The 14,727-nt window shown below is 43.0% G+C and overlaps 1 protein-coding gene and 1 long non-coding RNA gene across 3 annotated transcripts in view; one reads left to right on the top strand and one right to left on the bottom strand.

Moving 5' to 3' along the window:
• Nucleotides 1–1,007: 1,007 nt before the first annotated feature.
• On the bottom strand, nt 1,008–14,370 carry LOC309587091. Of its 2 annotated transcripts, none has more exons than XR_014227494.1 (3): nt 14,128–14,370; nt 12,922–13,037; nt 1,008–3,207 (listed from the first exon to the last, which is right to left on the bottom strand). It is a non-coding gene; the product is annotated as an uncharacterized lncRNA (long non-coding RNA). The 2 variants fall into 2 exon arrangements; XR_014227495.1 differs by lacking the exon at nt 14,128–14,370 and adding an exon at nt 13,675–13,756.
• Nucleotides 13,862–14,727, top strand: part of ZEB1 (zinc finger E-box binding homeobox 1) — a 127,995-nt gene continuing 127,129 nt past the window's right edge. Inside the window, exon 1 of the mRNA XM_082304937.1 lies at nt 13,862–13,952. Within this exon, the coding sequence (XP_082161063.1) occupies nt 13,895–13,952 (58 nt within the window). The 5' untranslated portion in view covers nt 13,862–13,894. The remainder of the gene's footprint in view (nt 13,953–14,727) is intronic.

The following is a 14,727-nucleotide window of genomic DNA, read 5'->3' on the forward strand; positions in this document are numbered from 1 at the left end:
ATCAGCTGAATATTAAAACCAGACTTAATGGAGAACGGAGCTATGACACAGTGCTATATACAGATAATGTCGATTGATCTCCACTGACCAAGATCCCAAAATTATGTCATCTTTACACATTGTTGATATTTTTATTAATATGGTTAAAAATGCCAGTACCCAAAGAGCATTTGGTAATGCCTTCTAGAAAAATACCTAGGAAGAAGTCAGTGAGTCAGAGGGTCATGATTTTGGTTTTACAGCGATGCTAAAGACAACATTAATTTGTAAGAGAGAGAATAAAGTCTACACTTTGAAGTTTTGTCTATATCAGGGAATTTTATTGGTAAAACAGGGAAGAAAAATAACTTTATACATTCCACCAGCTAAGCCCCACTAAAGTTAAAATTGCTAGGAGGTTAAATATGTACATATTTCTGCTGCCTTTCAGCATTTTTACTGGTGGATCAATCAAGTGTTCCTCAGCGAGCTAATTCTGTCCCTGCTTTGGAGCATGCTCTGAGTAGATGGATTTTTTTTTTCTTCACATCCATGTGCTAAATTTGAACAACTTTCTACTGCCTATGTATCAGCTGAGATTTTCCACAGAGAGCAGAAAAGACATCCCAACAAAAAAGTGACTTCTTTGCCAAATTTTAAGCAAGGTGTTTAGAGCTTCTCTAGATGGTTAAAATAATGTATTTTTGCTTAATTGCTTTATAGATACTGATGAACAATTTGCTGAACTTCTCATTCTTTCTCTGCTGCATCCCTCTCGAACAAGTCAGATCCAGAAAAGGAAACTCCTGCCTAATCAGTTAAAATTTAGACTGACCAACAGCTGAAATTAGAGCCAACTAAAACCTGCCTCTTATAATGGAAATGTCACACATCCTTAATTATAGGTCACCACCAGTTCTGCCTACAACAGAGTAATTTTATTTTCATCCATAGAAATGAATGGAGTTTAGGGGGAAAAAAGTTCCACCTATTAAATCCAAAATCCAGGCTGCTCCTTCACTACCGCTCTGCTTCAGGCCAGCCGAGCAGCTACAGAATTCCCACCCCACTTGTTTGCTGTGGTTACACAGTCCTGTGTTATTTCCACTATCTCACACACAGAGCCAGAAGAACTTGGAAGATGAAAAGACTTTTGCTTTCAAATATTTTCCTTTTAAAAGCAGAAAGCTAAGTGTAAATCTATTAATGCATTATTATTTTGGAGGGACTGCTGAAGTCAGGAAATTCCAAGTCAATGCTATATTATATTCATTGTGCAGATGTACCACTTTCTATTCCTCTTTTTCTTGTTAAATATAACCTGTTGCAGAGTATTTTTTATTAGGGAATGTGCAGTGGGACGGTTTCTGCAGCAATGCTGGAATCACCACTCAGGGGAGATTAGTTACATCTGAAAGTGGATGGACAAAAACGAGTGTAAAAAATGGCTGAAAGCAAGGCAGTGTGTGCCAGAAAATGAAGATCGTACTCCATTGGACTTTCACTTCGATAGATTCAAGACACTGCTCATTTTCAGAGAATTTTCTGGGAGGTCTCCCTGATGTCCCACTACAGGTAGCTTTGTTATTTTTTTGTAACACTGTGTATCAAAAAAAATTCGTACTCAAAATTCTGGGGATGATCACTAGTTCAAATATTTGGAAATTCTCTTGTTCTTTATCTGTGCTTCACTATTTTGGAGCACTTCATTCTAAAACACTTAGGAATATAAAGTAAGGATATTTAAAATGAGAGAGAAAACAAAACACAAAAACCCCAAAAACCAAAACAAAAAACCCCTCCAAACCCCAAAAAACCAAACCCAAACAAAACCCAACCCAGGAGTGCTCAAGCTACTGACACTGACTTAAAGCCCAACCTCTTCTTCCCAGACGTAGGTCATCATCCTGCCTCAAGGCTCTTCCTAAGTGAGGATCCTTAATTACCGGCTGATGCTTTAGGAGGTCTTCCAACCTGATCTTGCTTCTCTGTTGTGCTGAACAGGGCGCTAATGGGTGCTTTCCCCAGGCTGCAGGGAGGGGTGGCAGAGGGCTGGAGCAGAGCCAGGCAGGGAGCAGCAGGCCGGGGCTGAGCTAAACCCCTCCGTGCCCTGACCCGCTCTTGAAGCTGTTGGCTGCCAAATGCAAATCAGAAGAGTGTTCAGAAACCTCTGGTTTATGGATCCTCTAACCAAGCAGGAATTAAACACTAGGAGGTAGTTTCTTTGCTTGCCATTTCAAGCCTGTTTTTAGCCAGCACTTTGCCAAAAAAGTTCTTTTGCTGGACTTTCTCCCCAAAGCACATTTTTACTTCTCCTCTTGTTGCTTCTCTCTGCCTTTTCATGCGCAGCTTTGCAGGCTGTATGCCAGTGACACCCACTTCCACCCATCACACCTTCCATCTGCACAGCCGACTCCAGACAATATTGCCTACCGTTAAGTTTTGAGCAATGGATGTATTTCAGCTGTGTCACTCCAAGAAAGGACTGTAACTGCTTTTTGCTTTTTACTGCCTTTAGATGAACTACAGGCTGATTACTCTCAACAAGTTGCATTGAAGCATTCTTATAATGATATAAATTGTTACAGAATACTAAATACACTGACAAAATATTCAGATGCCATGTACATCAATTTAAGCAAGGAGAAACGGACACTAAGCACCGGCAGCTGTGTGTGCAAAAGATACAGCACTGATGCTGGCAAGTCTTACAGCAATGCCCGCTACAGACAGCTCTGTAGGGACTTGCTACTGATTCATCGGTCACCCCAAAAATCCTTCTCCAATAGGAGTCCTGCAGATGAAATCAATAGGGGTGAAGCTGGGTATGGCCTGCAATTGCAGTTCTCGGTGCCATGGGTCATTGCATTTTTTCGGGATATTCAAAAGAAGAGGCTATGAAAGCACTCCAGCCCTCCCGCTTCCTTCCATAACCTCCTCAGATCCTCAGCTGTAATTAGGACTCCCAAGGGAGAATTTGTATTCACTTAATGCTGACTTGACTCAGCAGAACGTGGTGAGGCACCGGCCAAAAATCTCCTTGTGTTCATCTCAAAGAGCGCTGCTTTCCGGGGAACAGCCTCGTCTGTCTCTTCTTTAAGTGCCTTCTGTAGATTCCCACTCCGGGAACAGTTGGATAAGCAGCGCTGGCAGGGGAGGAGGGAACACGCTCCGAGTGACGGATGCGCCGCCAGCAAGCAGAGCAGCTGACAACTGGTCAGATGGACTCTGTTTAGGAAACACGTGGTTAGAGCTTGACAGAGCAGCACCGAAAATTTCATAATGGAAAATGATAACAAGGAGATTACCTTTAGCCTTGTGGAATGGGATCTAATCCCTAATGGGAGAGGCACAGAGACAAACCTGACACTCTCTTCAACGTATATCTTAACCCCTAAGATGTCTTAACATATGTCATAATCAACATGTCTTAATCTTTGTGTGTGTTATTATTATAATTAACTTTATGTCATTATTATTATGAAATGACTGCTCCTTATTATTTTCTGCATAACACTAAGCCGGTAATTTCTTAAACTCTTTGACTCTCTTTAGACAGGAAGGTTATACTCACTTAGCATCTAACGGAGGAGTTTAGCTTTCATCTGTTACTGCTTTGCATCTTGCTTCAATATGTTCTGATTAAATATGTCAAGCTGAAATATTCTTTCTAATACTGGAATGATGTTTTTCTTATAAAAGGATCCCAGATGGTCAGATAACAGAAGAGAGGTCTCTTATGCTGAAATGAATAGCAACTTCAAAATTGGAGATTACTAGCCCCTACAATCAAATGGCATCTTCTAATGGGAAAGATAGATAGAAAAATGACTGCTACATCATCATCCTGAAACTTATATTCTCAGGCTCCAGATCAATGTCCTGATATTAACTAATCCCTATGTTCTCTTTTTGAGATCATCTCTGTAACTAGGAGGTAGGAAGGGCTCTACATCGTCTGGTGATGGATTGCGGTCGAAGGAGCACAGGATCCTCTTGAGGAAGCATGAGCCTTCCCCTGACTTCAGGAAGTGGTGGATCTCTGTAATGAAACAGCATGCTTACCTTTCGTAAGCTATCTAGGAAAATACAGGGAAAGCCATATGGCATCTCCTAAAATTAGATATCACTTAACATAGTACCTAATTGTAAGGCCACAGAGCCTACATCTGTTCGAACTGAGCGTACCATGAAATGTCAAATGCAGATTTAGATCCAAGTAGGACTGCAAAAGGGAAATTAAGTGGTTTTGACATTATTTTAATTGAGGAAGAAAGGGCTTCCTGATGAGTTTGTTGAGATTCTGATGGGGAAGAACAAAAGGTTTGGAGAAATCTGAATCTTTTCCCACCAGGAAAATGGAATAAAAAGTAGTTGGAGCTTTTCTGTTACCTACTCCTCCTGCCACTCTCCTGCAGAGATGTATACCCATAGCTGGCAGTTATCGTTATAGTAGATGCTGTTGGAACAAGAAAGTCCAAATGAATCCTCAAACACTCTTCTTGATTAAGGAATTTCCCACGTTGTGATTTTGGCTCGTTTCTCAAAGCATTTGATGATGAATGAAACATGTCTGACATGATGTATGACCTTCCATATATTGCATGTCATATAAGTCAAAATCAAACATAAGCATCTGCCTAGAACTGTCTTCCATGGAAATTCCAAAATTGTCTTCAGAGTGGGGTTTGCATAACCTGCATGATTAGGATTTGGGAACTATTTTGAACAAGGAGGAAAGATATACTAATACATTGCCGAGCGACACATCTTCTCAAGGTGCAGGAAGAGATGGGGCAATGTAGCTGACATAATATGGGATAAAAATTAAAACTCTATGACTGAAAAGGGAAGCATTAATATTTTCATTCCGTAATGTTGCCATCCATGCTGGATATAGCTGGAGCAGCTGAAAACAGCATTGATCATACAACTGGAAATTGTAACCTCTTCAGCCACTTCAAATAAATGGGAGAAAGACTGAATTTGCAGCTGCTGGTCCAGCATAGCACTTTTCATTTGAACCACCGCTGTTTTCAGTTTGCTAATACATGGGGATTTGAATGGCAGCCTCGGCTGTGGTGGTAGTAATCTCTTGGGGAGGGATGGGGCAGGCGGATGCGGGTATAACCAAGGGATCACACATCTAGGCCAAGCCCATGACTTTGTGACCTTCCTAATCTTTACAAATAGCTTTAAGCATGTGTGTGTGTATACAAACAGATGCAACGTAGTAACAGATATACACCATAAATGTTATCTAAAATTGTTTTGCATATTTTTTAATATTCTGAAAGGTAAGAAAAGCTAGTGAAGAAAGGCACCCTGAGCTCTCATGCAGTAGGACATGAGACACAGCATCGAGTAGCAAGCAAGAAAAAGAATGAATTTACATAAAATATTTCTGTTTCAGTTTAGCCATGGGTTTTGCTCTGGTACATTTGGTGATCCCTGGCTGGCTGGATACTCCGTCTAGTATTTTCTTCTATGCATGAAGAATGGCCTGTTTGCTGAGTTTGGCTTTTCAGTCTAGGTAGTCACAGCAATGGACAGGTCTGTCTGCCTGTCTGCTTTTTTTCCTTCAGTCTTGACCAAGTCAACAGAAAATGTTATCCATCTCTATACGCAGGAAAAACAGGCTGGAAAAACAGTACCAAAACTCTTTGCTTAGGATTCATATCAGTATGCATCAGTTTGAGGAGAATGGACACCCAAGCAGTGCATATGTCCTTAAAATGCAGTTTCAGAGGCTGTGAAACTAATGTAGCGCATTACCATTCAAGAGAAAATGTGACTGTGATTTAGACTGGTCAGATTAAGACTACACTGTAGTTAAAATGTCTTGAAATAGACTCTGAAAAATAGTTGTGCATAAGCTACCTTTCATAGGGGAAATTAACAGTAGTTGCAAACATAATTTTTCAGACCTTCTGGAATAAACATTTAAGCAAGCAACAATGTTAAGATAAAAACATCACAGAACCTATAAATACTATTTAGGAGCAGAGCAGTCTTTATGAAGCAATAACCAACTAAAGATAAAGCAGTCTAAGGTGAAGCATGCAAGTAAGTATAGTCTTGGTTTCGTGGTGAAGAATGCTATTGTAGTGAGAAGCTTTTCCATTTTGCAAATTAATCTTATACCTAAAATTAGCAATGAATCCCACAAAGTTCTTGACGTTATTTAGAATAAATGGCATGGCACCAAAGTACTATTATTAATAACAATTAAGCAAATTTCTTCTGTCCTGTTCTTCAAGATGCTGCAATGATGAATCCAAATATAAGCACACCTGGCTGCCGGAACAAACTTTGAGCTTTTGAATTATACATCTTTGCAGAATAAGGTTTTCACAGTTATCCTCTCTATGCTAAGACTGCCCACATGTTTTATAAACATTTGGCTGGATTACAAATGTTTTAAAAAAAACACAACAATTTTTTTCCATGCCATAACAAATGCTTTTGTTGCCTTTGGTGTTGTGTGATATATGGTACATTATGCAAAAATCCGCAGAGCTGGTATGGCCTTATCAGGGAACAGTGTCTGAAGATACTCGGCAAAAAAGACACTAGTTGCAGGTGAGGCAACAAATTCTAAGACTTTTCACCCTACAAAACAGGGAGTAAAAATTACAGCAGAGAGATTAAGTCATCTCCATAAACCCCAACAACCTCATGACAGGAAAACATATCTCAGTGACTGCACTGATGTCAAGAGTAAGAGATGGGGAGGGATTCATCTCACTTAACTTTAGATGCCTGTGAAGTATACCAGGCTCTACTGACTAGATCCCCACTAACTACAAAGGCAGTCTGGAGGGACTAGCTCAGAAGTAAAACTCTGCATAAGGCAGCTAAGTCCCACGCATGATCACCTACTGTGCTTACTAAACATCAATTAGTCATCGCCTGCAAGAAATCAACTGCTTCCATGAATGCCTACCAACAGCTACTGAAATAGGTAGTGAATCTTTTAAACAGAAATAAAAACACATCAATTTTTATTACTCCAGATAGCCTTTGTATTTGCAAAACAGTGGTCAGACAAGATCCTGCAGGCATCTAAATCCAAACAAAGCTCTCCATTACCGCTTTCAGCTTCTAGCTAATCCTAGCTACTCAGGATTTTTCAGTTAAATTCTCACGTGAAGATCTGCTTCTGGTCATCCCTACAGCTGCCTAGCTCTTCACTCTACCTAACCACCTGCAGATCTTCAAGCATGACTTTTCTCTACGTGGCTGCTCTGCAGAAACTGATTTGAGCTATTCAGAATATGCCCTGTGTGCATGAAATGTTGGGTGTAATCCATCTTTAATATGAAATCTCAGTAGTCACTGAGTTCCTCCAGAATATTAAAAACCAAGGTTCGATTCTATCCTCTCCTCAAAGAAATCTGAATCGTCATCATTCACCAATGATGCCAATTCACCTTCCTAAAGACAATTCAGGTGGTCTTCATCTGTACTGATGAACATTTTTTGTTCCCACAAAATTCTCAAAATAGTCATTGAACTAGAGAAAGATTATAACCTAACAGCCAGAACATTAATCTAAGTGGTGAAAGGAGTAGAGAGTATTTCAAAGTACTTTTCTTAAGATGACACAGGAGCTCTCATCCTTCTCCCAGTACTTACACAGTTAGTCAGCATCAATAAGAGAAAATGAGAGTTCTTCAGAATATTCAAAGCCCAGTGATTTAGGGTACTGCCCACCATAGATATCTCTGTTCAAACCTCCCCAGTAAGAAGAGGGAACCTAAGAAAGGGAATTTTGAAATCATAGGGTTCATGGAAAGCCCTGGACCACCTGCTCTGCTTGTAACAATTGCTCTAATCCAAGCTTTTAATACTTGGGTAAAAAAGCCATTTTCTATTTGATCCCACATAAAATCTTTTCAGGCTTTTATTTCCACAAAGGAAAAAATAAAAGTTTATTGTTTGGATGGATCCAAACTAGGCTTTCCTTGTTTGATCTTGCAACCAAAAACTCCTATATGCATAGCCTTACATGAGAATCATAATCCCTTTCCAATTCTTTATCAACACCTGATCATTCTTGCGCTGAACTGCTGTTCCCTGCTCCAGTAAACTAAACTCAGATATAATTACACTAGATTTTGCACAGCTCTATAGTGCCAATGCAGTTGGTCTGTGCATCTGAGTTTCAAACATACTGTTGTCCATTTTAATACCATATGCTTGTATCTACCAGACAGACCCTTACCTTGCCAAACAGGAGAGTCAGAGCAACTATGCTGAGTACACAAAGCTTCAGTTCACATCTCAGAAAATAACCATTACAGTATCTGTGTTTCTCCTTATGGCATTGACTGACGATTTGCTGAGGTCTCTTAAGCAAAATTAGACTTTTAATTGTAATTGTTTGTTTGTTTGCTAGACTCTCATATTCTTTTTTTCTGGTTTTCTTTATGTTAATTCTGCATATTCAGAATACACACTGCAAGCTCCAAAACAACAGCTTTCCTTTATGTATTAACAAACATTTCCTGCAGAAGCATTATGCACTTTGCAGTGAGAAAAAAAACAAAAGACAAATGAGAGAGAACAAATGAACAACATCGAACATTAGAATGTGTTCCAGCAACTAAAAAACCCAAATATAAATGAGAAGAATATGCAATGAAATAATCAAGAAATCAGTTTCAAGTTGGGATTTAAAGAGCGGAGTGAACCAGCTGTACAGATATCATAATAAAGAGAATAACTCCAAATAAGAGCCAAATGAGCAATCGCACAAAACTGGGAGGCAGCAAACAGCAAGAGGGCTGGGGAGTAGAACTAAATCAGAAACAGTGTGTAAGTTACAGAAGGAAACAAACATGAACCATATGGGAAAATATTCACAATACATTAGTATTTAATTAGGTAATAGAATGGATAAGGACACTCGTGCAGAGTCATCTTAAACAAAGATGAATGGAAAATGTGCTAGTAATAAAACCGGGTAATCTAACTGCACTACAACTGTAATTTGATCAGTCACAAGTTCAGGTGTAATTTCAAACAAAAAATAATATTTTGATATGGTATTTTGCTACTGCATCTAGTAGTAGAAAATAAAGTATTAAAGTAGACATTCTCAACTGAAGTTCCACATACTTTGAAAACAAACAAAAAATCACAACTGTTCACAATCCAACGCTTGTACCCAAATTTGCATTCCAATTCCATTTTGAACACGCAAGATTTGCCTTTTGGATGAAGAACATAGAATGACCTTTTCAAATTTTTTCCTTTTCTAAAATCATTCCTTGCTTGTGTGAAGGCTCCGAAACAGAGATCACATCTAAAGTTAAAATTAGCATAAGAATGGAATAGTAGGTCTTGGTTATGTTTTCGTACATTTATTTTATACAGCATGCCAACCTGACATAGGTATCAGCACAGGTTAATTGCTTTCAAGAGAAAAACAATATGCAACAAGTAGGGAAAAAGGAGAACAAGAGAAACAAAATGGTTTTGAAGGCCTTTGTGATCTTCACAAATAGTTTTTCTTAACAAGGAAGATTTTTGAAAAGTCAATTGCATATATGCAAGTTATTATAGCTACATATAGCTGTGTACACACTGATGTTTTATGACAGTTTACGTCCTTATGCTTAAATCTTTCAAGCAGGTACAGGCTTCTCGCGTCGTGCAAGACATGACAATTTATTAGGAATCACAGCTTCAAGCTTTAAATGAACAATAAATTAATGGTAAAGTACAGAAACAGAAAAAAAATTAGAAGTTGAGGAAAGTGAAAAAAGGGTAATTTCTCTTGATAAATATTTACAAACTCCGGTCTAAGTGAATGTGCAGATTTCAAGTGGCTTTACCATTTTTTGAGACTGTACAACATCCCAGGGTACACCTTCAAAACTTATTAGATTCACTTGGAAGCAAAAATAGAAATGGAAAGACCATCTGGAAGGGTACTAAAACCGTATGTTGATATCTCTAAAATCCACATTTTATTCAAGATTAGTTCCTCAGCTAGCTGCAGTCAAGCTGTGTATTTCTGGGTCATTGTTCTCCTAGTAAATCTTTCAACTACAATTTCTATAGAGGAGCAAAAGCGTATTTCCAAAAAAGAAAAAAATCATCAATTGAAAAGTTAATTTTAGGAACTGACATTCCAAGAAAACACATGGAAGTGAAAATAAAGTTTAACTAATGGAAATCAGAAAAAAAAGAAAAAAGAATCTCCACAAACCAGAAATGAAACAAGAAACAATTCACTGAGTCATTTTCCACTGTAATTCTAAATTCATTCAACTGAATGAACACCATTAAATCTAGAATACTCAAGACAAGATGTGGAACTTCATTTCATAAACATGAATAAGGAGTAGGCATACAAACAAAGGACCAATTGCTTTTATTTAATAATACATACTCAAGAGATCATAAACCATAACACAACATACATGACTATTTTTAAAATGGCAAAAACTGTCTGTAATAATCATTAGCTGGTTTTCGAGCATCCATACTCCAGTGTGACTATTGGAAGTATTTTAATTCCTGTCTTCGGGCAATGGAAATACATTTCAAAAAAGGTGAAGTACAGCAGCTATGCAGTCTGACATTTCAACTACATTATGCCTATTTAGGTTGCCTGAATTCCCCCACACATTATGTCACTAGAGACAAACTAATTGTTATGGATGACCACCAACTTAGAATTCCTCCTTTAGAGAACCATATTCTCAAGCCTGCCACATTTAGGAGGATGCAGAAAATATACTGCTTTGCTGAGATTTTGCAAATGGGTACATTGATTAATTCCTGCATCCTTGACTGAAAAGTCAGATTGAAACCTGTGCACCATAAAGAAAAACAGGATTTTTCATTCTTGCAGCACAAACCAGTTTCAATTACATATACAATGTGCTCATATATTGCAGAACACTACAAAGATAGCAGGACTTTTAACTAGTGGGTTTGCATCCAGGATTAGAAGAATGTATTAGGTCAAAACACTTTGACAATGGCTGCATCCTTAATTGTGATGCTTTTTAGCACAGTAAATAATGGGAACTTTGCAAACAAAGATGTTTAGTGCCCAGTTACTTGGATTAAATATATCACAGTTTGAAAAACAAAACCCCAAAAAACCAACCCATCCACATATCTATTTACAAGCTGTGAATGAGACGCTTTCCACAATGAATGGTGATTGGGGTAATCAATAACTTGATGCAAAACACTATCCTCTGCTTTTTTAGTTTCTAGACCTCCTTGGTATCAAAGATAACATATAAAAAGGTTGCTTTGGTTTTCCCTTCTCATTTATCAAAACTATAGCAGTGTAGAGCTAGCAACACTCCTGCCAGTTTCAGTTCTGCTCTTCAGAAACTAATGGGTAGCAGGAGGTGTCACCAGTTTCTCCTAGCTGCTTGGAAATCTCAAGAGACTAATGCTCAAACAGACACTATGGCTATTTGAAAAGGAGCAGTAACAAACACCAGGGGACTGTTTCTCTCCTCATTCTGTTAGGAAACACGAAATGCTCAAAATGAAGAGACAAGAATTCTTATCCAGAGGTGAAAAGTGACAAAACTCAGTGAAAACAAGCTACTTGAAAGCCACTTAAAGAGGGGCCTGAAATTTTGTGTGTGCACGCAGGGCAATATTGTTACAAATCTATAAATATATTTACAGATGTGTTATTATTTTTATTTTTGCAACTGCCTTCTAAAACATGACAAATTTTAAGGAACTGAAAGCTTAGCATGAAACCTGTGCATGATATTTTGGTTAAATTCATCCACAGAATGATAAAAACATCCAAGAATTCCAAAACACCTTAAGCCCTCGTTTGCAATCAGTTTCACAGCCACAGGTATCTTCTGTACAAAAACCTGATGAGCAAGAATGTTAAACTATTAAAGCAGGACAAAACCGAGAATCTGCCTTAATCTTTGCAATTCACTCACTCAAAATTTTGCTGACAAGTTTCATTTTTATCTTGTAGTTGGATTCATGTTGTGGTTCTTAGCCAGCCTTGTATTTGGGGTTCAGTGCTCCCAGCTAATGCCCAATCTAATGCTTTTAAATGACTTCTATCAGTCCATCAAACACTTTGTACTGTTTGATTTGTTACCCTTTAACAACTCTTCAGGTAGATCCTCATTAAATTGTTGAAGTCAGCAGCCAAATCACACTGGGTAAAGATATATATGTAAAAACACTACACCTAAATTTACCAATTTATTGACAGATATTAGATAAATGATTTGTACCTGTAAAGAAGGGCAATGACTGTTTTCATGTCAGCACGCAAATCCACGACTCATGTACATTTCTGAGAGTACAATTATTTTGGAAAAAACCCTCTAGATCTTTACCTAACTCTGCATCCATTTTAGCCCTATACCTCTTTTCTAAGCATTTCTGATTGTACTGACTTCTGGGGAAGCTTCACATGCAAGGTACTTCCACAAACTGCCAGTGTTCAATAGCTCATTTTCTAGAGACAAGTTATGCTGCTTCCATGAGATGAGGCTCAGCGTGTGAACATATAGCATGTGGAGACAATGTAGAATAGCTAAAGGCCTCAAATTCAGTAGTAATTATGCATTAAAAGTATCCCATTAACAGAAACACTTTCACTGAAATTTAATTTGTTTGGATAAAAGAATTCCCCAGAAGCACAGAACTATAAATTCTACAGAATCATCACAGGATAAAGGGGAAAAAAAAAAAAAAAAAAAAAAAAGGAAATAAAACCTAGAAACAAATGGAAACTTACTAAATTATTTTATTGCCTGAAGTGAAAAGCAAGAGTAAGTAAATAGTACGAGTGTTTGATGGTAATGTTTTAATTCATAATACATTAAATATGTTTATTAAGCCCAAACGAGGTTGTTTATTAACGATCCGTGAAAAGTCGCTCCCTTCCCTTTTTATTTTTTAGGGCATAGAATTTTATACCTCTTCTCCTCTTCGTAAAAGCGGGAAGTACGATTAAGGAAAGCCCAGGAATGACAGATTTCACGCACGGTGGGAACAGCACCGCTCTCGTCCGGCTGTTTGCTTCTTCATTAGACCTGTAACGCAGGATCCCCGTCACGATGTGAACCAGCCCCTGCTAGCACCGCTGCGCTGCCCTCCCCGCCCGCCTCCTTCCCCGGCCGGGTTACGGTGGGGGAACCGGCGGGGCTCAGGCAGCGGAGGCGGGGGACGGGAGGACCCCGCGGCGGTGACCGCCCCACCGCTGCTCCCACGCCGGAGGCAGGTGCCCGGCGCGGGGGCGAGGGGAAGCGGGGCCGGCACCGGCGCAGCCCCGCCCGCCCCCGCTGTACCTGGGGCGGCTGCCGGCGGCTGGCGCCGAGCAGGCCGCAGGGCGGCGGGCACCTGGCAGCGGGGCGGGAGGCGGCCGGCGGGCCGGCCCCTCGGCGCGGCGACGCGGGGCGGGCGGAACTCCCGCGCCGACGGCGGGGATCCCCCTCCGCCGCCCGGGATCCCCCTCCGCCGACCCGGGGGCCGGCGCCCACCGCCCTCCTCCGCCCCCCCCGGGGCTCCCGCCCCCTCGGCCCGCCCCGCCCCGCCGGGATCCCCCCTGCTGCCGCCGGCGGAGGGCCGGGGGGGGGGGACGGACGCGCACCCCCGGCGGGTCGGGGGTCCCCGGCCGGCGCCGCGGCCGCCCCGCGAACCCCCCCCGGCCGCGGCCGCCGCCGCCGGTACCTGCGGCCGCAACTTTTCCCCCGCCGCCGTTCAAACGTCCTGCCGTAAAGCACCCGTCTCCCCTAGCAACAAGGTTCCGGCCGAGCACTAGGTGTAGGAAGGTGATGTAAAAGTAAAACCACCCAGTGTCGTAAACCAGGTCCGGGGGGGAGGGGAGGGGAGGGAGGGGGGAGGGCGGGGGAGGAGGTGACTGGAGCATTTAGACACAAGCGAGAGGATCATGGCGGATGGCCCCAGGTGTAAGCGCAGGAAGCAGGCGAACCCGAGGCGCAATAACGGTCAGTCAGCCCGCGGGGCAGCGGCCCGGCCGCGCCGGGGCGGCGGCGGGGCCGGGGCGGGGGCCGGGCAGAGCCGTCCCGAGCGCGGAGGGGGGAGGTCGGGCGGGCGCGAAAGTAATTCCCCCGCCGCTCCTCGCCGGGAGCCCGGCTCCCTCCGCACCGTTATATCCGCTACCTGGTGCCTCCCTCGCCGCGCCGCCTGCCTCCCTCCTCCGCCTAGCGGTGCCTCCGCACTCCGCCGCCTGTCCGGGACCGTTACACGCTGCCTTCCCCCACACGCCCCGCGACCGCCCCGCCGCCGCTGCGGGGAGCGGGCTCGGGGGGCCCCCCGGCCGCGCCGCCGCCCTCCGGCCCGGGCGGGGACGCCGGAGCCCCGCGGGGAGCGCCGGGGCAGCCTCCGCCGCCCGCCCGGCCTCGGCAGCCCCAACTCCGAAACTTGTTACCTGCGCGCCCCGGCGGAGCGGGGCCTCCCCGCCCGCCTTCCCCCCCCCCCCCCCCCTTGCCCCGGCCCCGCGGGCGGGATCGCCCCGCCGCCCGCCCGGGAGCGCCTCTCCGCCGGCCGCCGGAGTTCCCCTCGCTCGCCCGGCAGCGGGCCGGCTCCTCGCTCCCGGCCGGCGCCGCGGGGCGGGCTGGCGTTCGCCTTTCGGGGGGCGGCGGCGGGGGGGGACACACGGCAGCCGTCACCGGGGGGCGGGCGAGGGGGGCACCGCCGGGGAGCCCGGCGGCGGGGGAGGCACCGTCGCCGCAGCGGGCAGCGATTCGCGCGGGGGCAGCG

This window comes from Platalea leucorodia (assembly GCF_965183815.1).
Source record: "Platalea leucorodia genome assembly, chromosome: 1".
NCBI lineage: Eukaryota > Metazoa > Chordata > Aves > Pelecaniformes > Threskiornithidae > Platalea > Platalea leucorodia.